At 48.7% G+C, this 27,953-nt stretch overlaps 1 protein-coding gene across 1 annotated transcript in view; it reads left to right on the top strand.

Moving 5' to 3' along the window:
• Nucleotides 1-27,953, top strand: part of LOC144773660 (NACHT, LRR and PYD domains-containing protein 12-like) — a 603,733-nt gene that overhangs the window by 335,276 nt on the left and 240,504 nt on the right. The window contains exon 4 of the mRNA XM_078658808.1: nt 14,425-14,598. Coding sequence (XP_078514934.1) covers nt 14,425-14,598 — 174 coding nt within the window. The remainder of the gene's footprint in view (nt 1-14,424; nt 14,599-27,953) is intronic.

The raw sequence follows: 27,953 nt of genomic DNA, 5'->3' as shown, positions 1-27,953 counted from the left end.
TGCTAATGTCCCAGCTGCCTAGCAATTAGTGGGCAGCTGCACAGTTTTGGTTTTGGGATGTTCCCAGGTGCCCAGCAAGTAGTGGGCACCTGCACCGTTTAGGCCCCTGACATTGAGACTCAGGGCATCCTAGCCCCCACAAGGCCAGTTGGCCTAGGGACTGCCACAGGTAGTGGCTTATGTGAAGTTTTGCGCAATGTGGTTACCTGCTATGTTTAGGATGGTAATTGCCTACTGTGTGTTTTTGCGCTATTGAGTTGTGTTGGGGCACCTCTGAATGTTTTCATGCATCATGTGTCTTTCTTTCCCTGTGCTGCACCTCTGAATGTTTTAGGCGTCATGTGTCTTCTAGCGCTGCACCTCTGAATGTGTTTGTGATGCATCATGTGCTCTGTTCTTAACACCGCTGAATGTGTAGGTTTATGCATCATGTGTTTCCCTTTACTACTCCTCTGAATGTATATTCATACCTCATGGGTAATGTGTTCTTTTCTAGACCCCTAAATGCTGTGTGATACTTAGGTGGTTGTTCTTTTTAGTACAGGTGGTCCTAGTGAGGTCCTGGTCCCCTGCGTGACATTCTCCTAAGGTGTTTAGGGTTGCGTAGGTGGTACTTACCTGTTCCCAGTAGTTACTGGATGTAATTTATAACTGTTATTTTGTTTTATATCTTATTTTCTATGATCTACAAAATTTCTATTTCTAAAAGAGCTGATTATGACAGTGGCCCATGTGGCCCTGTCCTGTGTAAATAATCCCATGTGAATATTGCCCGTGCCAGTTGGCACAATGTATATGTGTGATTCTATCTGATATGTTTTGACAATACAAAAGTTATTTTAATATAACCTTGTGTGGAGTTCCTTTTGTGGTGTGCCTAGGATGTTGTTGCTGTTGTGTGCTGGCGCAAATGCTTTACACATCGCCTCCGAGTTTAGCTTACTGCTTGTGCCAAGCTACCAAGGGGGTGAGCAGGGGTTATCTTGGCGTGTGACTTCCTTGCCCTGACTAGAATGGTGGTTTCTGCCTGGCTTTGGCGTCAGCCTTAGCCTACCAGAAATAGCCAGTTCTAACACCCGGGATGTGGATGAGTTAGCCCCGCGGGCCGGGTAGGTCGTGTGTGCGGTGCGAGCGAAGGGCACAGTGCGCGGGGAAGTTCGGGTGAGGGTATTCACCAGCCCCCCCCCTTCATGCCCGGTCGGTACTCTCAGGAGTTATGGGCAATTGGGTGCTCTGGCTGTGAGGTGTCTCAATTGTCAGCGCGCACGCCTCCAGTCCTGGGCACTCGGGTAGTCGGCGGCATAGGCAGGAATAGCACATAATGGTGAATATTTATATTTTAAGTTCAACTCCTCCGTGCGGGTGAGGATAGCGGAGAGCTCGTTTCATGCCCCCCCCCCACGGTGCCGGTGTAGTATGGGAGGGAACCTTGTTAGAGAGAGTCAGCCATTGTGTGCAATATTAGTCCCTCCACGATGGCGAGGTTCGGTGTGAGCCCGACTCACACCCTCCCCCCCCCTTTTTGCGGTACCGGTGGGATACCTGAGGGTTATCGTAGAAATGCAATCTTTCCATGCGGGCGAGGCTCGATAAAAAGCTGTTTGGCGTGGGGCACCGGAGGGGAATGGGTCGAGCTGCAGCCATGCGGGCGGGACCCGGCTGTGTCACGGTCGCGGCCCACATTATGGCTGTGGTCACGGGTGGCCAGCGAGGCGTTGGGTCCAATCGTAGGGCCCCACGTGGCATCAGGCGCAGAGGCCCGTAGGCCCGTCCGAGCTTCTATGCCCCCCATCCACCCCCCCGCCCCTCCTCCTCCCTAACAAAATGAGGGTATAATGATATTATTGTGCCCAACAGCAGTTAACTGCTACATTGTGTGGAAATAAAGGCCGAAGGCCTGGGTTCGATTCGGTGGTTAGGCGGGCCCCCCCGATCCTGCCACCATTCGGTTCGATGGCGTTGACCTCAGGCTCTGCCTTCGCGCGGATTTGCAAGGAATCTGATCGTGGCCCTGACCTCTCAGGGCATATACTTGTAGATAGTGGCGGGTGCGTATACCTTTTAGATAGCGGCGGGGGTTGTCGCCATGCAGCGCGGCTCACCGGGCGGTGCTCGGCCTTGCACACAGCAGTCCAAGGTTCTAGTTCCGCCTGCGGTCAAAAAATTTGTTTTTTGAATTCGTTGAGGGACCGCTCTAAAAAGATTTGTAGCGCGGAATTAATTTGACCAAGGCCACTGGTGCGTCGGTACCACGGGTAGCTTCGCGATTAATATTATGGTCTAGACACCATCGCGGCTCTCGCTGTGACAGCGTAGGAGTCGACACCAGCGTTGCGGTTTCGCCCCTAGGTCCATGCCCAGTTGTTGAAAAGGGGTCGGTTTGCCCTAGCCGCTTGCGCTGCGCAAGGTTTGTTACGGGGCGGGCAGGGCAAAAAGGGGGCCGGTTTGCCCAAGGGCCCCTCACCTATTGTACTGCAGAATTTTCTTCCATTGGTCGGATTATCTCCGCATTTGAAGGAGAGGGAGCTCAGAGCGTGTTAACAGGGCACAGATTGTGTATGGTGGAGTTTGAGGAAAGACTCGCGCTTTCTTATGCAACTCCACACAGAGTGAACACTTCAGTTTAATGACAACATGGCCTCTCTGCTGAGATCTTTCTACGGGGTGAAGGCTGGTTGTAAAAGGCTTCAGTCAGAAACTCCCCCTCTATAAAGACCTTTTCTCTGAGTGAAGAGGGTGAAGGATTGATTGACAGAGAGCAGCCTCTCCCGTAACACCTCTCAATCAATCAATCAATCAATAAATCGATCAAGATTTATACAGCGCGGCCAATCAACCGAAAGAGATCCAGGCAGAGCTGAGAATGAAGCGGGGTGGAAGCAGGAGGAGGGGGGCATCTGAAAGCAGAGGGGGGGAGAGAGAGCACCAGAAGAGGGGGGGGAGATTAGAAAAACTGAGAGATTGAGAGAAAGGCAGGAATCACTTGTGCTTTCATGGTGTGCTTTAAATACAATAAAACAAGCACTGACAAAGCCAACGGGTCTGGGCTTGTCAGGCTGTGCGTATGTTAATTCGCTCTTTATGGCAGACATGCGTCATTACAAAATGTAAAAATTTAAATCATCACCGATGTGGTATTTTACCAATGATGGTTTTATAAAACAAGCCTTTCGTTTATGCTCTGGATTTTATTAATATTGCTATTGATGAATGTAACGACTGGATTTTCGGACTAGATGGAATCAGCTCACCAAAATACCACTCATCCAGCCGAAACGTAACCACCTCCCTCCTCAGGGCTTACTCACCTCATTAGATGAACACTGGATCCTCTCCTGGGAAGGAGAATTAGCTATATACATGCATATAATATATACAATATCTCTAAACCTATCGGGATTGCTAATAGTAATACTTACCAGATTGCTATCCTAAACCACACTCATTCACACTTGATAGCCTCGCGGTAGGTCATACCCAGGCTATACTACCGGCCTCCACCCGTGAAGGGGCGGTTCTTATGAGATTACCATTACACACCAACCCTGGTTGGTGCTCACGCAAGCCGCAGTCTTCCGTCGGGTATAAACGCTGTATCCCCCCAGCGTATCACGCACAAACACGTACCGTATCCCCCCGGTACCTCACACGACCAACACAATCCGGCGTTGGCCACATAACGCCGCAACGCATCGGCAATCACTTCCTATGCATCTTCTCTCTATATGGGAAATATCGCTACACGTATCTACAATGGGGCTTATATATGTTTGGAATTCTGTATGCAGTAGATCGGTGATCCAATCCTCTCACACAAAGATGGCCAAAATCATGGTGTATAAGAATTGTTAAACAACCCAAACTCTCCCCCCTTCCTATTTGTCTGCACACCACTTACCCGGACGGGATAGGCCTCCGTCCACAAAGTAGCATCCAGCTAGAAGAAAAGGTTAATTCTAGCAGATACAATAACTCATACACATTGGTTCATTATAAACCTGGGGTCCCTTTTATTACACACTAACAATAACATTGATAAACATATAACCTAAAAAGCAAATAAAAGAATTAGAATAGATATGTGCATACTACTGAGAAAGGGCAGACTTCACCTTATGAGTACGGGGTCTGGACTCAGTCGTCATCTCGGTTCCCTGCTTGTCTGTACCCTGGACCATCTCTGGGATCACCCCTGCAGTCACGGATACACGGCTGCACCGCTATGCTCTGTCTCCTCTCTCTGCTCTCTTCCAGGTCACCGGAACCTCTCTCTCCTGTTATTGGTACTGTCTGTTTCACTCTCGGCTATCGATGTTATTCCTCATCTCTCTCTCTCTCTATCATCAATCGGTCTGAGAGATCGTCAGCTTTCGATATATCCAGACTTCAAAATGGCGATTGTCCGCTCCAGATTGTAAGATGCTTGCGACTAGCTGACAGGATAATAGAAAATGGCTACCTCTCCTCTCTGTACTTTCGCTAATATAGAACCCTCTTTCAGCATGGAAATTTCCAGCCAGTAACCTGCCGCCCACCAAATTCCTGTACCACTCCGTGCCAAGGACGCGCTCCCAGCTGGCCAGCCTGGTGTTGCGTCTTCAACATAGAGAAAAATACATTCTTTCGATAAGGGCCAGCCTGAGCCGGTTCTCTCCAAGCAGAAAAACAGCTTAAAGCTAAATAATACCTCTCACCTACAAGCACCTCGAGCAGCCGAGGCAGAAAAGAAAGATGGAGTCTCTCCCGTTTCGGGCTTACAGGGCCCGAACTAAGCAGAAAAGGGGAATAACTCCATAATAACTATCTAAAAAGACAACATAATACCTGCATTGACGGGACTATCCCCTATTCTAAGCTTATGGGTCCTAAAAATAAGGATAAGAATGCTGAATTATGTATAAATCAAGGGGTTCGCCTTGTAAATAGGCCTATTCTCCAGTCCTAACCACTATACTAAGATGATAGTTGGCTAAAGTCACCGTCACTCATAAAATGGGACGAAAAACCCGGTCAAGACATTCCACCTTTGACTTTAGTCTACTAGCATCTGCTAAAGAGAATCAACATTTGTAGAGGAATAGTAAGAAATAAAACTAACAGACCTGAATTTACTACCCCACCTACAGGTAATAATAAAGGAAGGAATGCATTGAATAAAACAACAAATCATAATTGAAATGCAAATAACTATCAGGAAACCCCCTATTATCTGACGTAAAGATTGCATGTCCGGCAACCAATGAAAAAGCCAGTCAAACCAGCTCTGATCTATATGTACTCTGATCTCTTTGGTCAAGTCGTGGAGTTTGTCAATGTGAACCTGAATTGATCTAGTGTGGTCTGAAAGGTTAAAGCAACAAAGTCCTTCAAAGTCAGAACAGTCATTTCTGTGTTTAAGTAAAAGATAATCTATAGCAGCTCTATTTGGTAAAATTGCTCTACGCTCACCCTGGGCATCTAATAGCATGTCAGATAGAACTCTAGACGTGTTATTAATGGATTTGACCATCCAGCAGGCCATTTTACCAATAGTTTTAGCATTGTACACAGCAAGGGCAGGAACACCTATAATGGAAACAGCCAAACTAAGATATTCAGATTTAGAAAACAAATGAAGTGAAGAATCACAGTCCTCGTCCAAAACGACAGCATTACGGGTTATTCGGGAATTTGCATCAGGATGTGAAGAGAACATCAATAGGCTTAGTCTAGTAATAGCACAAGGTCCTCCCGTAATGTTCGCAGGAATGTAAGGCCAAGAGGTGTTGCCGCAGGAAAAAAGCCAACCAGAAGGCAAAGACATTGCACGATAATGACTGGGGGTAACTACTAAACGTTTACAAGTCATATTATTTCTAACCGAAGTACAAAATTTGGGAAGTCGTGGATGGCACAACGCTTGTTCATGAGCAGTAAGTGTAGAAGTAGTTTTCAATTTCAGACGAACACATTCTGTGATAGCTCGTGGGTCACATGTCATAAAAAAGCATAGATCAGCTTCTGTAATATTAAACGTAACAATTTTAGAGTGAACTGGGGGCACCGGATCAAGTATTTCAGTGCATACGGGACAGTTCTTATGAGTAGTAAAGTCACCTAAAATTATATTGGGACGGGTCGTAGATATATTGAAAATATGAGAAATGGTCTCTATGGATACTGGAACAGCAACCAAGCAAGTCGCTAGAACATCAGTCACTGAACGCATCGGCGTTAAACAAAAATGTGGAGAGTTAGTGACTCTTCGAGCAAGAGTCGTCCAGAAATTAGATGAAGAATCCCACGCAGCAAAGGAATGTTGTCTCCGCATTGGAGAGTCATCCGGAATCTGTCGATCGTTTCCTCTTCCGGCGTAGCAGGCCAAAAGGAGTCCAGCGCCTGCACACGCCACAGCAACAATCCGGAAGATGATCTAGAAAAAAGTAGGAATCAAAAACAGGTATTATTCATTCTCGTAGGTAACATCTGTCAGCTGGGACAGCCTCCCAGCCATCTTTCCCTGGCTTCATCACTAGAACAGTATTGTCATGACCAGTTGCAATTATTCCAGCTTGCTCAGGGGGATTCATAGGCGATTGTACCCACACTCTTGCACCTGGGTTATCAGTAGAACCAAACCCTTTTTGGCCTCTTATTGTTAACAGATTTGGGGCAGTGCCTTTCTTGATCTCGCCACTGAAAACAGGCATGATTAGCAATTGAGCAACTCGGTCCGTTTTATGTATTGATAGTTCATCATCACTGCTGTTAAGCAGTAGTACCTTAATCTCTCCCTGATAATCACTGTCAATCACTCCCCCAAGTACTTGGATGCCTTTCAGAGCCAGGCCCGATCTTGGGGCAATCAATCCAAAACTTCCTGGCGGTATTCCCACACCAATGCCAGTTTCAATGACAGTGCGATCTTTTCCATGTAAAGTAACATCAGACATAGCATGCAGGTCCAAACCTGCAGAGCCAGGAGTGGCTCGACAAGGAGCTAAAGCTCCGGGTGTTATTTCCCGATAGGATATAGTATTGTGAATCGTATTTGGTTTAGCATCAACATTTGGAGGAAAAAGTCTCATTAATGGGGAGACAGCATTTAAATAGGGGCGATTATTCAAAATCAACAAAGCATTATATAAATGATCACGCCAATTCTTATACGAATTATCAGACAGTTTTCTCAGTTGGTCTTTCACAAACCATTCATTCTCTCAATCAGGCCGGCTGCCTGTGGGTAGTATGGTATATGAAATACCCAATCAATATAATTGTTAACACAGAATACTTGCACCAGTCTTCCTTTAAAATGTGAAGCATTGTCAGATTGAATTTGAAATGGAACACCATAATACAGCATAATCAATTCCAGCGTTTTGATGGTATTTACCTGTGTGGCACGTTTACAAGGGAAAGCTACCAAAAGACCGCTATAAGTGTCCACAGCAGTGCATATGTATTGACAATTTTTACTCATGGGAAGTGGGCCTACAAAGTCGATTTGCCAGACTTGTGCAGGTAATTTACCTCGATGTAATTGACCTCTAACAATTTGTGGCACCTGTCTTTGTCTAGAATGTTGACATATAGGACAATGTAAAATGGCATCTTTGATTAAATTTAGAGGAATACAAATTCCTCGATCAGCAGCCCACCTGCTAGTGGCTCTCTCTCCAAAATGTCCTGCCTTCTGATGGGCCCACTTCGCCAATCCCGCCAAATCAGAATCTTGCATGTCCACCACAGCCTCAGCAATTTTAGAATTTTCATCTGCAATATTGTGAAAGAATTTGTCAAGGGAGTCTATCGGTGTATAGGCATCTACGTGATACACTGTGACGGTACTTTGTGGAAGCAATTCCCAAATCTCCTGCCACAAATGCTTTCCCCATAATTCTTTGGAGTGTAGCTGCCAATTATGGGCATGCTACGTAGGTAACCAAACCACTAATCCATTTGCAGTGGACCAAGAATCAGTAAAAATATGACATGTACCTGAAAGTTCTTGCTTCAAAACTTGATATACGGCATATAGTTCAGCGAATTGACTACTCTCTCCCTCACCAGATGTACTCAGCAATCTTTGTGTGATAGGATTATAGGATACAGCTTTCCAATGCCTCTTTTCTCCAATGTACCTCGCCGAACCATCCATAAACCATACATGGTTTCTGTCCTCCACGGACAAATCATCAAATGGCTTACCCCACTTAACAGGGGGATTCCTGTATTATAGGTACAGAACGATCATTCTCAGCTTCAGCCAACGACGCCTGCGCCACTTGCTCATGTAACATTGCAACACCTTTCGAACCAACACGTGCTCTATCCTGTATGTACCATTTCCACTTAATCACACTTGCTTCTTGAGCATGTCCAATTCGATGAGTTTTAGGCGAACTCATAACCCAATTCATAATAGGAATCTCAGGTCTCAAAATGATATCATGTCCCAGAGTCAATTGCTCGGTATCCACCAGAGCCCAATAACATGCAAGTAATTGTTTTTCAAAAGGTGTATAACGCTCACCAGCATCAGGTAGCTTTTTAGTCCAAAATCCTAAGGTTACTCTATTCCTGCCTTGTTTTTGCCATAAGCTCCAACTTGCATAGGAACCATGCACAGACACATTCAAATCCACATCACGTACGGGCCACAAATCCAAAGCATGCTGGATTGCTTCTTTAGCCAAATCAAACGCATCCTGTTGTGGTTTACTCCATTCAAACGCATTTTTCTTGCGGGTAACTCTGTATAAAGGGGCTAATATTTGACCTAAATGTGGGGTATGTTGGCGTCAGAAACCAAACAAACCAATGAACTTTTGAGCTTCTTTCCTATTTCGGGGAACTGCAAACTCAATAATTTTCTGTTTCACTTGTGGGATAACCTCTCTGTTTCCCTTATGCCAATTAATGCCTAAAAATGTAACATTTTGTGCAGGACCTTGCAATTTATCGGGGTTGATTTCCCAACCTTTCCCTTGTAGAATCCTAATGACTTGATCTAGTCGTGTCTGAACCTGATCTTCCGTTTCACCTTGAATTAGAATGTCATCAATATAATGGCACATGTGTATCTGTGGATCATTGGGTATTTCAGCTAAATGTTCTGCCACCAGCTGGTGACAGATCGTAGGACTGTGTGCATAGCCCTGGGGAAGACTTCTAAACGTCATTTGGCGCCCATCCCACGTAAAACTAAATTGCTCTTGGCACTCAGGGGCAATTGGAATGGAAAAGAACGCATTTGCAATATCAATGGAAGCATACCATGTTCCTGGGTGTTTCTGAATTCTCTCGATTAAAGTAATAATGTCAGGTACTGCAACAGTTAAAGGGGGTGTATGTTTGTTAAATTCGCGATAATCAACAGTCATGCGCCAAGAATTGTCACTCTTGCGCACAGGCCAAACGGGATTATTCCAAGCAGAGGTAACAGGAGTTATGACTCCTGCGTTCACTAAATCCTGAATAGTAGAACTAATTTCCTCATGACCACCTGGAATACGATATTGTTTTTGGGAAATCACTTTTGTAGCTTGCGGAATTATTATAGGGGGCATTCTTAGACGACCAACTCGTACAGGTTTTGTAGATATGTATCTTTGAATTCCAAATTGATAGCATCCATCATCTAAATGTAATATCGTGCCTTTCAGAATGTCAATGCCAATTATATATTCCAAAAGAGGCACGACCAAAACAGAATATTCTTTTCGGGGAATTCGACCAATTTTCATGTCAACATTTGCCTGAACTGCAGGAGTTTCTTTTCCACCTAAACCAGTAATAGTAAAAAATTGGCCTTTAAATTTCTTTGGGTTTCCATGAATCAATGTGGCGTCCGCTCCTGTATCTACTAACGCTCGGGCCCTCTGTATGTTACGATGTCTCCAAAAAAATTAAATATCCACATAAGGTCTACGATCTTTGTGAGCCCAATTGCGTACCGGAGCTTGACCTATTTCCTAGTCCGTTTTGCTACATTCGGACAACCAAGACAAATCAGGGTAAATGCTGTCAAATCTTTTAGGTAATGTAACCTCTCGTTCATATCCTTTCCCGTCATGAAACGGGTTCTTGTCTTCTACTTTAGGTTGTGAATTTCGTTCAGATAATCTATGTCGTTCCTCTCTTCTTCTGATTTCAGGGGACTGACTTCTCTCATCTCTGTGACTGCTGTAATTCCGTTCCTTTTTATAATTGCGATCAACACACTCATCTCTCCCCCTCTCTCTCTCTCCCTCTCTCCCCTTCTCTCTCTCTCGATGAGGGGACACATCTCTCTCATGCCATCGCTGGTCACGCCGATCAGAAGCATCACGGCGTCTGTCATCATCGCTGTCACCAGAAATCTCACGGTCACAGTCCTGCTTACGTACTCACCTTGCACCCTCCTTCCGGTACAAACCACGCTTATGAAACAAATACCACAAATGAGAATTAGATTCACCATCAATCTCCTCTCTCCTCACACCATCCTCAAGCAAGTCAAAAAACATATCACGTCGTGAAAACTTATAATCACCACAAGTACGACCCTCCGGTCGCCATTCACCCAACTCACCAAGCTGACGCACAGCTTCAAGCACCATGGATAAAGGACTTCCAGTCTGGTTAATCAGTAAAGTCATCATAACTTGTTTATATGCGACAGGAGAAAAGCGAATGATACGATTCCGTACAGAAGATGTCCACAAACCATCCAACAATCTGTCAGACGTACCCAGGAAAATCGCAGTTTTCATCACTTCCTCCTTAAGACGTTGCGCCGCATCACGTAAAGTGTACCAAGGTTTGTCATTGACAGGCCAGTCAGATTCAGTAGGATATTTATGATTGCAACCTTCGGTCGCTAACTGAAGCATACTAATCTGACCTGGAACGTTGTAGTTACGAAAATGATCCTGAACAGTAGAATCAGTACTCAAAGAACAAAACTTCAAACTGTCACCACTATCCAACATAATACCAGCAGCGCCCAATTCATAAAGTCGCACCATCCATGTAAGTAAAGACTCACCGGGACGTTGTCGAAATCGGTCAAGGATGTCACTAATCTCTTGTTGTGTAAAGTCTTCCAAGCTATCCAAAGGAATACCATTAGGGTTACCAGGAGCTTGTTGCAATTTCCGTCGAAAGACAGGATGCGCAGAAATTTCAGTACGCGAACCAGAAGGAACGCGATCGGTAGGAGGTAAAAAACAATCAGATTGACAAGAATCGACACATTTAGAAGAAGGATTACGTGTACCAACATCACCGCGTGCAGCAGAAGAGTCAGAATAAGGGTCACGACCAGTGCGAGAACACCCGCTTTTATCAGAGTCGTCAGCCGAGGAACCAGAATCATTCGAGTCCCAGATATTGCCATCCCACTCATCAGGGTTCCAATCCAGTCCGGCTTTCGCCACGACCAGACGTACTTTCCGTTTGCTCACACGACCATGACGATTCTTGTATTTATATTTTGCAATACGGACAGCAGCCCGCTCAGCAATAGTCTGATAAGTCTCAAGTTTGTCGGCAAGCAATTTGTTTTGACACCTCAGAAGAGTGTGAGCATTTTGCACTTCAACAAACTTAACCTCAAGATCACGAGAATGTAGTAGCAACAGTGAATATTTTTCATGTATAATCCTGTAAGCATACAACAAAATCCAACCTCTGCGTCCCAATATAGGAAGCTCCTCACCCTTCACAATCGGCGCTTTATGCAAACAAGCGATCACTTGCGCCGGATCCGCCCCATCCAAGCAAGAACTCCAATTCTCACTCAGACCTGCGCAATTAGCCCACTCATGAGCCAATGCACCGTAAGGCGTCGATTCCCAGCCGGGAATTTCGACAGGCAATTTAAAAACAACCTTTGGTTTTCTCGAAAACATCATAAAGAAATAAAACAAAAATAATATACACTATAGACAAATAATACAAAAATGAATACTGTACGCGCCGTGCGCAAACCAACAAGATAAAACCACAATAGCGCACACAGGCTTACGTAAACGGTTCGTGACGCCAAATGTAACGACTGGATTTTCGGACTAGATGGAATCAGCTCACCAAAATACCACTCACCCAGCCAAAACGTAACCACCTCCCTCCTCAGGGCTTACTCCCCTCATTAGATGAACACTGGATCCTCTCCTGGGAAGGAGAATTAGCTATATACATGCATATAATATATACAATATCTCTAAACCTATAGGGATTGCTAATAGTAATACTTACCAGATTGCTATCCTAAACCACACTCATTCACACTTGATAGCCTCGCGGTAGGTCATACCCAGGCTATACTACCGGCCTCCACCCGTGAAGGGGCAGTTCTTATGAGATTACCATTACACACCAACCCTGGTTGGTGCTCACGCAAGCCGCAGTCTTCCGTCGGGTATAAACGCTGTATCCCCCCAGCGTATCACGCACAAACACGTACCGTATCCCCCCGGTACCTCACACGACCAACACAATCCGGCGTTGGCCACATAACGCCGCAACATATCGGCGATCACTTCCTATGCATCTTCTCTCTATATGGGAAATATCGCTACACGTATCTACAATGGGGCTTATATATGTTTGGAATTCTGTATGCAGTAGATCGGTGATCCAATCCTCTCACACAAAGATGGCCAAAATCATGGTGTATAAGAATTGTTAAACAACCCAAACTCTCCCCCCTTCCTATTTGTCTGCACACCACTTACCCGGACGGGATAGGCCTCCGTCCACAAAGTAGCATCCAGCTAGAAGAAAAGGTTAATTCTAGCAGATACAATAACTCATACACATTGGTTCATTATAAACCTGGGGTCCCTTTTATTACACACTAACAATAACATTGATAAACATATAACCTAAAAAGCAAATAAAAGAATTAGAATAGATATGTGCACACTACTGAGAAAGGGCAGACTTCACCTTATGAGTACGGGGTCTGGACTCAGTCGTCATCTCGGTTCCCTGCTTGTCTGTGCCCTGGACCATCTCTGGGATCACCCCTGCAGTCACGGATACACGTCTGCACCGCTATGCTCTGTCTCCTCTCTGCTCCCTTCCAGGTCACCGGAACCTCTCTCTCCTGTTATTGGTACTGTCTGTTTCACTCTCGGCTATCGATGTTATTCCTCATCTCTCTCTCTCTCTATCATCAATCGGTCTGAGAGATCGTCAGCTTTCGATATATCCAGACTTCAAAATGGCGATTGTCCGCTCCAGATTGTAAGATGCTTGCGACTAGCTGACAGGATAATAGAAAATGGCTACCTCTCCTCTCTGTACTTTCGCTAATATAGAACCCTCTTTCAGCATGGAAATTTCCAGCCAGTAACCTGCCGCCCACCAAATTCCTGTACCACTCCGTGCCAAGGACGCGCTCCCAGCTGGCCAGCCTGGTGTTGCGTCTTCAACATAGAGAAAAATTCATTCTTTCGATAAGGGCCAGCCTGAGCCGGTTCTCTCCAAGCAGAAAAACAGCTTAAAGCTAAATAATACCTCTCACCTACAAGCACCTCGAGCAGCCGAGGCAGAAAAGAAAGATGGAGTCTCTCCCGTTTCGGGCCTACAGGGCCCCAACTAAGCAGAAAAGAGGAATAACTCCATAATAACTATCTAAAAAGACAACATAATACCTGCATTGACTGGACTATCCCCTATTCTAAGCTTATGGGTCCTAAAAATAAGGATAAGAATGCCGAATTATGTATAAATCAAAGGGTTCGCCTTGTAAATAGGCCTATTCTCCAGTCCTAACCACTATACTAAGATGATAGTTGGCTAAAGTCACCGTCACTCATAAAATGGGACGAAAAACCCGGTCAAGACAATGAAGGAGATGAGAATACACGTTTATCTAACCGAGCACTGAATATAAATCAGCTGCAATGTTACTTAAACACTTAGAAACTTTATAAAGAAGATGGAAAAGAAATCAGCTTCCAAATGGGCCTCTACAAATAACACACTTTAACTCGGCTTTGTCACTGAAGTTGGAGGAGCTATTTTTAGGCAGATGCGAACAATGTGCACAGAGTTGTGATTGTCCTGCTGTCTGCTATGGTGGGAGGAGCAAAACTTGAATGACATTTTAACAGACCAATGGTTGAAGACCTCTGACCATAATCCCTTCTATGCACATATAGCAACCAGTGTATTAATAGGCAGGTCGCTGCAAGAACTACCAAAGTTGTGAGTTGACAATTTACAACATATATTAATATATTTATGTCCATTTATATCCGCCTCTGCCAGTCTGAGAAATCCCCCCATGTGGTTCCTATATAAACAGAGTGTGGTTGGATGTGTGTAATTTGGATGTGTCTCTAGAGGGGAGTAAGTCAAGGACGGGAAGGAAATGAAGATAAAACTGAAGCTGTGACGCCCCTGCCTGTGCTCTGCTTTACTCCTCTCCGTGTCTCTTCTCTCCTGCAGGTTGTGGCAGTGCTCCCTCACCGGTTCATGCTGTGGAGACCTCGCCTCTGCCCTGGAAACAAACACATCTCTCACAGAGCTCGACCTGAGCCACAATAAAGATCTGGGAGACGCTGGATTGAAGAAGTTGTGTGAAGGCTTCAAACATCCAAACTGCAAACTACAGACACTGAGGTACAGAGCTGAGCAGGTCTTATCACGTCATTGATTTCTAAATATACATCGTAGGAGGCGCTCACATTTATATTTTAAAAATGTATTTAAATGTTTACATGATTGACTCTTTTCTGTTAATGTTGTGATAAAGGCACCCATTAATAACATTTGTGAATTAAGTCAGGTTTGTGAAGTGGGGGTACCCGAGCCCCAATCCATGGTCATGAAAGAAGCCCCTGTCATGGTGCCGAGGGGCACTTTTCAAAGGCAGTTTCTCTAGTATTTGGGCTCAAATGGAAGAGGCCTTAACCAGAGGGCAGGTCTGTTCCTCACAGTGAGGGCGCCGACCCCACCAGTCTCCCTGCTGTTACCAGACTGGCTGCTGGATACGAGGCAGAGGAATGTCAGTGAGACACGGGGGGCTCAGAGGCCCTCTTCACATTCTGCAGGAGGGAGCTGTAAGATGAAAGGTAGAGTAGGCTGCAGAGAGGGGCAACTGGAAGATGAAAGGTAGAGCAGGCTACAAAGAAGGGCAGCTGTAAGATAAAAGGCAGAGCAGGCTGCACAGTGGGGCAACTGTAAGATGAAAGGTAGAGCAGGCTACAGAGAGGGGCAAATGTAAGATGAAAGGTAGAGTGGGCTGCACAGTAGGGCAGCTGTAAGATGAAAGGCAGCGCAGGCTGCAGAGAGGGGCAGATGTAAGATGAAAGGTAGAGTGGGCTGCACAGTAGGGCAGCTGTAAGATGAAAGGCAGCGCAGGCTGCAGAGAGGGGCAACTGTAAGATGAAAGGTAGAGCAGGCTGCAGAGAGGGGCAACTGTAAGATGAAAGGTAGAGCAGGCTGCAGAGAGGGGCAAATGTAAGATCAAAGGAAGAGCAGGCCACAGAGAAGAAAGCTGTAAGATGAACGGTAGAGTGGGCTGAAGTGAGGGGCAGCTGTAAGATGAAATGCAGCGCAGGCTGCAGCGAGGGGCAACTGTAAGATGAAAGGTAGAGCAGGCTGCAGAGAGGGGCAACTGTAAGATGAAATGTAGAGCAGGCTGCAGAGAGGGGCAGATGTAAGATGAAAGGTAGAGCAGGCTGCAGAGATTGCAGCCATAAGATAAAATGCAGAGCAGGCTGCACAGTGGGGAAACTGTGGGGCATATTACCAACAACTAGCGATAATTTTTGTCTCTAACTTGTTTAGAGACAAAAATTATCGCCGCACATCGGCGATTTTTATCGCAGATAAACCTTGCTATTAGCAAGGTTTATCGCAAATGCGATAAAAAACGGCCACAATGCATGAATATCGCTGAAAAGTCAGCGATATTCATGCATTATCGAGCAAATGCTCTTAGCCATGTTATCCACCTCCCATTGGATAACATGGCTAAGAACTGCTCAGGGCAGGTGTTAGCTTTTGGAGATATTCGCGCTTAGCGCGAATATCTCCAAAAGTTGGTAATAGGAGATAGCGATGTTAGCGACTGTTTCCAGTCGCTAACATCTTGGCACGCCCACTTTGCATGTCATTAGTGATAAATATCACTGACATGCAAAGCGGGGCCCAAGATGGTCGTTATCTCCTATTAGCTGTCACTAACTGGTGTTAGCGACAGCTTGGTAATAGGGAGATAATTTTATCTCCGCTTTCTTGGCTTTTAAAGCCAAAAAAGCGGAGATAAACCCCTTGATAATATACCCCTGTAAGATGAAAGGTAGAGTGGGCTACAGAGAGGGGCTGCTGTAAGATGAAAGGTAGAGTGGGCTGAAGTGAGGGGCAGCTGTAAGATGAAAGGTAGAGCACACTACAAAGAGGTTCATCTGTGAGATGAAAGGCGGAGCAGGCTGCAGAAAGGGGCAGCTGTGGTTCCCTGTGTGCCTAGACAGCAGCGCTGCTGAGGTTCACAGTGCGAAGCCTGTCTATGCTACATAACAAGCAGAGTATTAATAGACAGGTCACTGCAACAACTGCTAAAGTTGTGACTTTACCATTTACACCACAGCAGTGTGTCCAGCATAAAACAATATTAATATATTTATGTCCATTTAGCTCCGCCTCTGCTAGTCTGAGAACTCCCCCTATGAGGTTCCTTTATAAACAGGGCGTGGTCGGATGTGTAACGAGGGATGTGTCACTAGAGAGAGTAAGTCAAGGACGCAAAGGAAATGAAGATAAAACTGAAGCTGTGACGCCCCTGTCTGTGCTCTGCTTTACTCCTCTCGCCTCTGTCCTGAAAACAAACACATCTCTCACAGAGCTCAACCTGAGCTGGAATGAGTATCTGGGAGACGCTGGAGTGAGGAAGTTGTGTGAAGGCCTCAAACATCCAAACTGCGAACTACAGACACTGAGGTACAGCGCTGAGCAGTTCTTATCACGTCATTGATTTCAATAATATACATCGTTGATGGGGGATCGCACATATATTTTAAAAATGTATTTAAATGTTTACATGATTGACTCTTTTCTGTTAATGTTGTGATAAAGGCACCGATTAATAACATTTGCGAATTAAGTCAGGTTTGTGAAGTGGGGGTACCCAAGCCCAAATCCATGGTCATGAAAGAATCCCCTGTCATGGTGCCGAGGGGCACTTTTTAAAGCCGGTTTCTCAGGTATTTGGGATAAAATGGAATAGACCTTAACTAGAGGGCAGGTCTGTTCCTTCCACTGAGGGCGCCTACCCACCAGTGTCCCTGCTGTTAACAGACCGGCTGCTGGATACGAGGCCGAGGAATGTCAGTGAGACATTGGGGGCTCCGAGGACCTCTTCATTCTCTGCAGGAGAGAGCTGTAAGATGAAAGGAAGAGCAGGCTACAAAGAAGGCAGATGTAAGATGAAAGGCAGAGCAGGCTGCAGAGAGGGGCAGCTGTAAAATGAAAGGAGGAGCAGACTGCTGAGAGGGGCAGCTGTAAGATGAAAGGTAGAGCAGGCTGCAGAGAGGGGCAGCTGTCAGATGAAAAGTAGAGCAGGCTGCAGAGAAGGGCAGCTGTCAGATGAAAAGTAGAGCAGGCTGCAGAGAAGGCAGCTGTAAGATGAAAAGTAGAGCAGGCTGCAGAAAAGGGCAGCTGTAAGATGAAAGGCAGAGCAGGCTGCAGAGAGGGGCAACTGTAAGATGAAAGGTCGAGCAGGCTAGAAAAGAAGGCAGCAGTAAGATGAAACGTAGTGCAGGATGTAGAGAGGGCCAGCTGTAAGATGAAAGCTAGAGCAGGCTGCAGAGAGGGCCAGCTGTAAGATGAAAGCTAGAGCAGGCTGCTGAGAGGGGCAGCTGTAAAATGAAAGGTAGAGCTGGCTGCAGAGAGCGGCAGCTGTAAAATGAAAGGTAGAGCAGGCTACAAAGAAGGCAGTTGTAAGATGAAAGGTAGTGCAGCTTGCAGAGAGGGGCAACTGTAAGATGAAAGGTAGAGCGGGCTGCACAGAGGGCAGCTGTAAGATGAAAGGTAGAGTGGGCTGCAGAGAGGGGCAACTGTAAGGTGAAAGGTAGAGCAGGCTACAGAGAAGGCAACTGTAAGATAAAAGGTCGAGCAGGCTAAAAAGAAGGCAGATGTAAGATGAAAGGTACAACAGGCTATGGAGAATGCAGCTGTAAGATAAAAGGTAGAGCAGGCTGCGGAGAGGGGCGGCTGTAAAATGAAAGGTAGAGCAGGTTGCGGAGAGGGGCAGCTATAAGATAAAAGGTAGAGCAAGCTGCGGAGAGGGGCAGCTGTAAGATGAAAGGTAGAGCAGTCTGCGAAGAGGGGCAGCTGTAACATGAATGTAGGTTAAGAGTTGGCTGCACAAAAGGGAAACGTAAGCTGAAAGGTAGAGCAGGCTGCAGAGAGGAGCAACTGTAAGATGAAAGGTAGAACAGGCTGCAGAGAGGAGCAACTGTAAGATAAAAGGTAGATCAGGCTGTGGAGAGGGGCAGCTGTAAGATGAAAGGTAGAGCAGGCTGCCGAGAGGATCATCTGTGAGATGAAAGGGCCAGCTGTGGTTCACTCTGTGCTTAGACAGCAGAGCTGCTGAGGTTCACGGTGTGCTAAGACAGCAGAGCTGCTGAGGTTCAAAGTGTGCTTAGACAGCAGCGCTGCTGAGGTTCATGGTGTGCTTAGACAGCAGAGCTGCTGAGGTTCACGGTGTGCTTAGTCAGCAGAACGGCTGAGGTTCTCATTGTGCTTAGACAGCAGAGCTGCTGAGGTTCACGGTGTGCTTAGACAACAGAGATGCTGAGGTTCACGGTGTGCTTAGACAGCAGAGCTGCTGAGGTTCGCAGTGTGCTTAGACAGCAGAGCTGCTGTGGTTCACGGTGTGCTTAGACAGTAGAGCTGCTGAGGTTCATGGTGTGCTTAGACAGCAGAGCTGCTGAGGTTCATAGTGTGCTTAGACAGCAGCGCTGCTGAGGTTCATGGTGTGCTTAGACAGCAGAGCTGCTGAGATTCATGGTGTGCTTAGACAGCAGAGCTGCTGTGGTTCACTCTGTGCTTAGACAGTAGAGCTGCTGAGGTTCATGGTGTGCTTAGACAGCAGAGCTGCTGAGGTTCACAATGTGCTTAGACAGCAGAGCTGCTGAGGTTCACAATGTGCTTAGACAGCAGAGCTGCTGAGGTTCATTGTGTGCTTAGAGAGCAGAGCTGCTGAGGTTCATGATGTGCTTAGACAGCAGAGCTGCTGAGGTTCACTCTGTGCTTAGACAGCAGAGCTGCTGAGATTCACGGTGTGCTTAATCAGCAGAACGGCTGAGGTTCTCATTGTGCTTAGACAGCAGAGCTGCTGAGGTTCACGGTGTGCTTAGACAACAGAGATGCTGAGGTTCACGGTGTGCTTAGACAGCAGAGCTGCTGAGGTTCGCAGTGTGCTTAGACAGCAGAGCTGCTGAGGTTCATGGTGTGCTTAGTCAGCAGAACGGCTGAGGTTCTCATTGTGCTTAGACAGCAGAGCTGCTGAGGTTCATGGTGTGCTAAGACAGCAGAGCTGCTGAGGTTCATGGTGTTTGCTTAGACAGCAGAGCTGCTGAGGTTCAGCTGTGCTTAGACAGCAGAGCTGCTAAGGTTCATGATGTGCTTAGACAGCAGTGCTGCTGAGGTTCATGGTGTGCTTAGACAACAGTGCTGCTGAGGTTCATGGTGTGCTTAGACAGCAGAGCTGCTGAGATTCACGGTGTGCTTCGACAGCAGAGCTGCTGAGGTTCATGGTGTGCTTAGATAGCAGAGCTGCTGAGGTTCACTCTGTGCTTAGACAGCAGAGCTGCTGAGGTTCATGGTGTGCTTAGACATCAGAGCTGCTGAGTTTCACGGTGTACTTAGACAGCAGAGCTGCTGAGATTCACGGTGTGCTTCGACAGCAGAGCTGCTGAGGTTCAGCTGTGCTTAGACAACAGAGCTGCTGAGGTTCAGCTGTGCTTAGACAGCAGAGCTACCAAAAGCAAAGGAGTACCTGCCAAGTAATTTCAGACAAGGCCCAGCTAAGGGGTCCTTTTTACTAATTCTTATACACCGGAGCAAACAAAGGATAAATCAATTAATTACATAAAAAAATACAAGGGGCAGATTTACAATAACTGCCGCATCCCCAGGGATGCGCCAGTTATTGTGCGCCGCAGCTCCGCCACCCATGGTGCGCCGCATTTACAATGCGGCGCACCATGGGGCAAAAACGGCACAGATGCGTGACGCATCTGTGCTGTAAAGGTGGCTCATTGCTGGAGTTGCGTCGCAAGCGCAACGCAGCTCCAGCAGGGCTCGGGGGTGCCCTATCTGTCCAGGATTTTGACGCAGCATTGGCCTAAAAGTGAATGAGTGAAATCTTGTAGATTTCACTGAGCCACTTTTGCGAGGCGCACCTGTCCCGGAACGCCCACCCTGCGCCGAAACGCCCACATGTGGCGCAGGGCTTTACAACGTGACGCATCTGCCTAGATGCGTCACGTTGCAAATGGGTCACAGGGATGCACCACGTTTACGCCACCGTTGCGTGACGCAAAAGTGGCGCAAGTCCAACATAAATCTGCCCCCAAGTATATAGTAATTTTATTATAGAGAAAACATTTTCCTCAATTCATAGACAAACATGATAAATATCAGACCACACGATAATTTAAAAAAAGAACATAAGTGAATAAATATAGTCCCACACACCACATTCATAACGCACAATCATACCATCATATATTCCACAATTCAACATAAGTCATCCGGCAGGCATACAAAATATCCAAAAGGTACTTGGCAGCCACAAGAGGGTTTGGATGACAAGATGGAAACAATTCATCCGGCAGGGGGAGATGGAATCAGTCCAGTTGCCCCGAGGCAAACAACGCGCGTTTCGGTGTGCTGCCCCAGACGGGGCTACACCTTCATCAGGGCGGAGATGTACAAAGAAGCGTGGGACAATAAATCGAATTAGAAAAAAGAGCACAAAGCTGAGGATGTATTTTCCCCTTAGGGAGCCAGGTGGATACAGAGGCCCCGGCGATGGATGCTTTACAGTAATGCTCAGAGATGGTCCTCGGAATTGTTTTATGGGGAGGAACCCATTTCCTTCCTCACAACCACAGGAGGCAGCAAAGAGTCTGTCAGCAGCATTTCCAGGAAGGACAACGATTAGATCACATTCTCGAGTCCCCCATCAACAGGATAAGAATTTTAGGGATCGAGAGAATGCCGGAGGTAATTTCAGCAGTATGAGTCCAAACGGATGTGGCCCACCTCCTCGTCTTACTAATATTCCCACCAGTCTTGATGCTATAAAGTGGCACATAATGGAGTTCATTGGAAACACGAGGCATTAACAAATTGCAAAACAAAATACGTAGTTTATGGAATTACATGCCCGTGTGGGATGTTGTATATTGGGAAAACGAACCAAGAAGCAGGTCAGAGGATTACACAACATAAGGAGAAATGTTGAAACTGTGCCACTGGTCAACCACTGGAATAAAAAAATCACACACAGAAAGAGAGCTCCGCTGAACAATAATTTCAAAGATCGAACGGACTCCTCGAGGAGGCGATCTGGAGTTAAAATGATCACAAAGAGAGGCAATGCTTATCGTGAAATTTGACACGGCTGTGTCAGGTTTAAATGAATTACAAATTATAATAGGCTTCAAAATTGAGTCCCCATGTGGCAAACATGGTTAAACATCGGGAGAGCAAGCACGTGCCGCATAATAGAGATTATATGGGTGCATTGTATTAGAACTACGCTCCCTTTAAATCCCCCTTTCCGCTTGCAACTGAGAAAACTCAGACCTTGCACACATAGTGCGGAGTCTGTCCATAGTGCGGAGTCTGTCCATAGTGCGGAGTCTGTCCATAGAGTCTGTTGAAAGAGCGGAGTCTGTTGAAAGAGCGGAGTCTGTCGATAGAGCGGAGTCTGTCGATAGAGCGGAGTCTGTCGATAGAGCGGAGTCTGTCCATAGAGCGGAGTCTGTCCATAGAGCGGAGTCTGTCCATAGAGCGGAGTCTGTCCATAGAGCGGAGTCTGTCCATAGAGCGGAGTCTGTCCATAGAGCGGAGTCTGTCCATAGTGCGGAGTCTGTCCATAGTGCGGAGTCTGTCCATAGAGCGGAGTCTGTCCATAGAGCGGAGTCTGTCCATAGAGCGGAGTCTGTCCATAGAGCGGAGTCTGTCGAAAGAGCGGAGTCTGTCGAAAGAGCGGAGTCTGTCGAAAGAGCGGAGTCTGTCGAAAGAGCGGAGTCTGTCGAAAGAGCGGAGTCTGTCGAAAGAGCGGAGTCTGTCGAAAGAGCGGAGTCAGTCTAAAAAACGGAGTCTGTCGAAAGAGCGGAGTCTGTCGAAAGAGCGGAGTCTGTCGAAAGAGCGGAGTCTGTCGAAAGAGCGGAGTCTGTCGATAGAGCGGAGTCTGTCGATAGAGCGGAGTCTGTCGATAGAGCGGAGTCTGTCAATAGAGAGAAGTCTGTCAATAGAGAGAAGTCTGTCCATAGAGAGAAGTCTGCCCGTAGAGATGTGATTGTTTGTAGAGTGGAGTCTGTCCATCGAGAAGCGTCTGTTCTTAGATGGGAGTGTGTTTATAAAATGAATCTGTCCATAGAGAGGGGTCTGTCCATAGAGAGGGGTTTGTCAATAGGGAGGTGGTCCTAAGAAAAGGGTCTGTCCATAGAGAGATATCTGTCCATAGAAAGAAGTCTGTCCATAGAGAGGAGTCTGTCCATAGAGAGAAGTCTGTCTGTAGAGATGTGATTGTTTGTAGAGTGGAGTCTGTCCATCGAGGAGCGTTTGTTCTTAGGTGAGAGTGTGTTTATAAAAAGGAGTCTGTCCATAGTGCGGAGTCTGTCCATAGTGCGGAGTCTGTCCATAGTGCGGAGTCTGTCCATAGAGAGGAGTCTGTCCATAGAGAGGAGTCTGTCGATAGAGCGGAGTCTGTCGATAGAGTGGAGTCTGTCGATAGAGCGGAGTCTGTCGATAGAGCGGAGTCTGTAGATAGAGCGGAGTCTGTCCATTGAGAGGGGTCTTCCCATGGAGAGGAGTCTGTCAATAGGAAGGAGTCTGCTTGTAGTGCGGAGTCTGTCCACGGGGAGGATTCTGTCCACAGAGAGGAGTCTGTCCATAGAGAGGGGTCTGTCCATAGAGAGGGGTCTGTCCATAGAGAGGAGTCTGTCCGTAGAGAGGGGTCTGTTCTTAGATGGGAGTGTGTTTATAAAAAGAAGTCTGTCGGGGGCGTGGCCAAGATGGCGACGGAGTAGGACGTGCTTCGTGTCCCCTCCGTCCCCAGGCCCTACATAGCGTTGTTTGGCAAGACCCCCGGAGCTCTTGTGGGGCAATTGGTGGTCAGGGTAACCCTCCGTGGCAGTGTCCGGCAGGGCCGACCGCCCGACGTCGAGGAGATCCACCTGCGAGACGCCCGTTTCGGCGGCTGTGCCGGGCCCGGACAGGAGCTGAGGGAGCGGTGCGCTGCGGCGAGCCGGAGACGGTGTACGAGGAGCAGCGAGAACCAGTGCTCTCCCCCGGACACTAAAGAGAGGCGCTTCGGACCGAGAGAGGGAGAGCCGGTCGGTGCCGGGCTCCGGGACTCCGGCGGGGGCGGAGCCTCGTGTCCGGAGCGCCCGGAGCAGCGGAGCGGCCCACCTGCTACGCTAGGCTGGGGTCTGAGGCCTAGCTGGGGGACCGCCGGCGCGGATCTCCGGGCCCCTTCACCGGCACAGGAAAGCAGAGAGCACCTGAACGTTGGCAGTGCGACAGGAGGCACAAGGCGCGACCCCGGATGAGCGACTTGGGTCAGCGGCTGGAGGGAGGGTGCGTCCCTGCGGTGTGCACCGATCAGAGCGGAGCATTCGACCCCTTGGCACGTCCTGCTTGGGGGTCCAGCGGCCTGGCGGAGGAGCTTGGACGGCGGGGGAGCCCTCTCTGCGCCTATCGGGAGGCCTCTACTTTGGCAGGTTCTGCTGGGGTGCTGGTGTGGGGTGACTGCGGGCCTCACTACTCCCGCCGAAGCACGGACTGTGGCAGTGATTAGCTATTTGGGCCTAGCGCGGAGACGCCGAGTCGAGCCCTCGTGGAGCCTTGGCCTGGTGGCGGAGGGGCGGCCTTCAGGGTGCCACCCAGGAAAGCGCGTGGGGCCGCGATGACTTCGGTGGTGCGCAAAGGGAAGACGGTGAAGGATAGCCAGTCGAAGACCACCCAGCAGCCGGCGTCGCCTGGCCCGAGCGCCTCTCCTAGGCCCTCAGATGATGAAGCGCCGGCCACTAAGGCCTTCATGGCGGACCTCTTCAAATCCATTAAGGAGGATATCTCGGACCTCCGGGCGCAGCTCACATCTGATCTTCGAGAAGTAAGGAGGGATGTGGATGTGGTGGGAGAGAGGTTGGCCACGTTGGAGGACCACGACCTCAGCATGGCGGGTGACGTTCACCAGCTGCAGCAGGACATTCTGAGGCTCACCGAACAGAACTTAGACCTGCAATCCCAGACGGAGGATTTGGAGAATCGCTCACGGAGGAACAACATTCGCATACGAGCGGTGCCGCAGGGCGGTGAGGCGGGTGACCTCCGTGGGTACGTGCAGGACCTCTTCATCCAGCTTCTGGGGGACGAAGATGTGAGTGAGATTCGAATGGACCGGGTTCACCGAGTGGGTTTGCCGAGGAGGGGAGGTGGACCACCCCCGGACATCCTAGTGTGTATCCACGACTTTCAGCTCAAGGAGAGGATCCTCAGAAAGGCGCAGGACTCCAATGACTTTCTGTTCCGTGAGCACCGACCGCAGCTCTTCCAGGACCTGGTGGCAATGACCCTTAGGAAGCGGCGTGAATTCAAGCCTGTCACGGCGTTCCTGCGGCAGCGGGGCATTCCTTACTCGTGGGGACATCCCTTCCGCATAGTGTTTCGCTGGAACAACAAGCTGGAACAAATACGTTTGCTGCAGTTGGCCAAGGACTTGCTAGGCATTGAGGAAGGGTCGCCAACCTCGAGGGCGAGCAGTCCATCACCTAGACGGCGACACCGATCTTCCTCTTGGCATCGGGTGGGGTCGGTCGGCGGCGAACCGCGGGCGGCCTGATCGAGCTGCCAGCCTGCAGGCGATGGGAGATGCAGTGGCCTCCGTCGCTTCTGCAACGTTGACTTCTTCACAGCAGGGCTCTGGGGCGGCATAGCGGCTGACTAGGGGTCTGGAGGCTCCGGAGGGGCACACGTTCATCGGTCCATGGGGCAGCAGGTACTTTGTGAGAAGACCCCCAGGACCGCGGCCTTGGAGGGCCCACCCGAGGTCTTCCACCCCCCTCCCAGAGACTGTCCGGTGCGCTGCACTGTTCTGGGAGTCTTCATTGAGACTGTAAAGTATTACTGTTTTTGTTTGACGTGGGGTTTGGGTTTTGGGGGGGGACACGGGGAGTTGTTTTTTGCTGCCTCCGCTAAGGGGGGAATTGGGGGGTGTTGGTCGGGGGGGAGGGGTCGGGGGGGGTCCATGGTGGTGATGAGTGTGGCGTGTGGGGTGCTTGGTCAAGGGGTACTTTGGTAGGGCATGGGAGGGGAGAGGGTATTTGCGATGCCAGTTAGCATAGGGACTTGGAACGTGAAAGGGCTTAACTCGCCGCAGAAGCGACAAAAAGTGTGGAAGTATGTGGTGGACCATCAGCTGGATGTGGTGGGCCTCCAGGAGACTCATCTGGCACGGAAAGATGAACTGCGCCTTAGGCATAGGGCTTACCCGATCATTTACAGGGCCTCTGCTTCCACAAAACACCGAGGGGTGGCTCTCCTCTTCCAGCCAGTTGAGGTGCGGGCTGACAGGGACGGCCGGTGGCTGATGGTGAAGGGGATGGTTCAGGGTCGCATGTGTACCTTTGTTGTGCTGTATCTTCCTAATGCAGGCCAGAATAAGTTCCTACAGGCAATCTTGCAGAAGGTGGGGGATTTCGCTGAGGGGAGCCTGTTTCTTTTGGGTGATTTTAATTTGGTGTGGGACAAGGATATGGATAGCTCTAGGACCCTCAGGGCTGAGGCGGGGGTGTTCTCGGCTACGACACAAAGGATGATGGGGGGACTGGGACTGGCTGATGGTTGGCGATTCTATCACCCCACTTCCCGGGATTACACGTTCTTCTCGCATGTGCATCAGTCCTACTCCCGATTAGATTATGTCTTCATCAGTCAGGCGCTTAAGGGGGATGTCCAAGATGCTGCCATTTTCCCGCTTTCGGTCTCCGACCACGGTTTGCTGGTGCTCACCCTCCGTTGGTCGCCGTCTGGTGACGGGCAGCGGAAGTGGTACTTCCCTGCCTCGGTGGTCAGAGATGAGGCCTCGAGCCGGGCACTCCGGGAGGCCATTCGGGAGTTTATTGCCCTCAACCCCACGTCGGATACGTCAGTAGCCAATACCTGGGACGCCCTTAAGGTATCTGTAAGAGGTACCTGTCTAGCGCTTAATGCCAAGCTTAATAAGTTGCGGAGGGAGGATCGGGAGGAATTGGAGGCAGAACTGTCTAGGCTAGAGCGGGAGCACAAGCTTAATCCATCCAGGGCTACCTTGCGACCGCTGACGGCGGTTCGGGGGAAATTGAGAGCCCACTATAATAATAGAGCCGAACTCATGATGCTGCGATTGGGGAGATACTCCTACTCCTCCGGGAATAAAGTGGGGAGACACCTGGCACGTCAGCTGCGGGAGAGGAGGGAGCGGGAATATATCGGAGGAATGAAGGACGACGCGGGCGTGCTACAGCACAGGGACGAAGTAAAGGCGAACATCTTTGGCCGCTTTTATGCAGACCTTTACGCAGGGGACGATCTCGACACGGAAGCACAGAGGGAGTATCTGCAGCAGCTGCCACTCCCCCAGGTGTCGAAGGAGTGGAATGAGCTGCTGGAGGCCCCGATCACCAGGGAAGAGGTCATTGAGGTCATCAATAACCTGAAATTGCACAAGGCGCCTGGTCCGGATGGCTACACGGCCATCTTCTACAAGTCGTATGCTTCCGACCTCTGCGATCTTCTGGTGGCCCTGTTTAATGACATGGCCACTTCTGGCTCGGCAGCTGGTACACTGGCGGAGGCGGTGGTCACGGTCTTGCCCAAACCGGGGAAGGACCCTACCCAGTGTGCTTCCTATCGCCCCATAGCGCTCCTCAACTTAGACTCTAAGTTGTATTCAGCGATCCTGGCCCATAGGTTGCAAGACCTGATGCCGGCGATTATTCACCCAGACCAGTCCGGCTTTATTAAAGGGCGCCAAACCCATGATAACACGAGGAGGGTGGTGCATCTCATTGAAAAAGCCGACAGGTTTCGAATCCCGGCGGTCCTTGTGGGGCTGGATGCCGAAAAGGCCTTCGATCGTGTGGATTGGGGCTTCCTATTTGCCACTATGTCGGCGTTTGGCTTTTCGGACAGGTTTATCACTATGGTGAAGGCCAATTATAGCAATCCCAGATCGCGAGTGACGGTGAACGGACACAAGTCGGCGTACTTCCCTCACTCTAGGGGTACCAGGCAGGGTTGTCCTCTTTCGCCCCTGCTGTTTGCGCTTAGCATCGAACCATTGGCGCTGGCAGTACGGACATGTGAGGGGATTCGGGGCATCCCATTCACAGGAGAGCAACACAAAATCACGCTCTTCGCGGATGACATTCTGTTCTCGGTTGTAGACCCGGAGCGATCATTACCCTGCATTAGGGAGGCTCTGTTGCAATTTGAAGCGGTGGCCGGCTTTAAGGTCAACTATGGTAAGTCCTATGTACTGAACCTCATCCTGTCGCAGGCGGAAGTGGTGAGGGTTCGTCCGCTGACGCCCCTAGCTTGGGCCGTCAATTCGATAGTATACTTGGGGGTCCATCTGACCCCGACGGTGGGCAAATTATTTTCGGCCAACTTCCCCCCGCTCTTGGCTAAAACACGGGCAGAATTGGATAGGTGGAAGCCTAAATTTCTGTCTTGGCTAGGTAGAATCCATG

This window comes from Lissotriton helveticus, chromosome 8 (assembly GCF_964261635.1).
Source record: "Lissotriton helveticus chromosome 8, aLisHel1.1, whole genome shotgun sequence".
In the NCBI taxonomy this organism is placed as follows: domain Eukaryota; kingdom Metazoa; phylum Chordata; class Amphibia; order Caudata; family Salamandridae; genus Lissotriton; species Lissotriton helveticus.
Note: the sequence above shows the minus strand (reverse complement) of the source record. Positions and strands in the feature narration are given on the sequence as shown.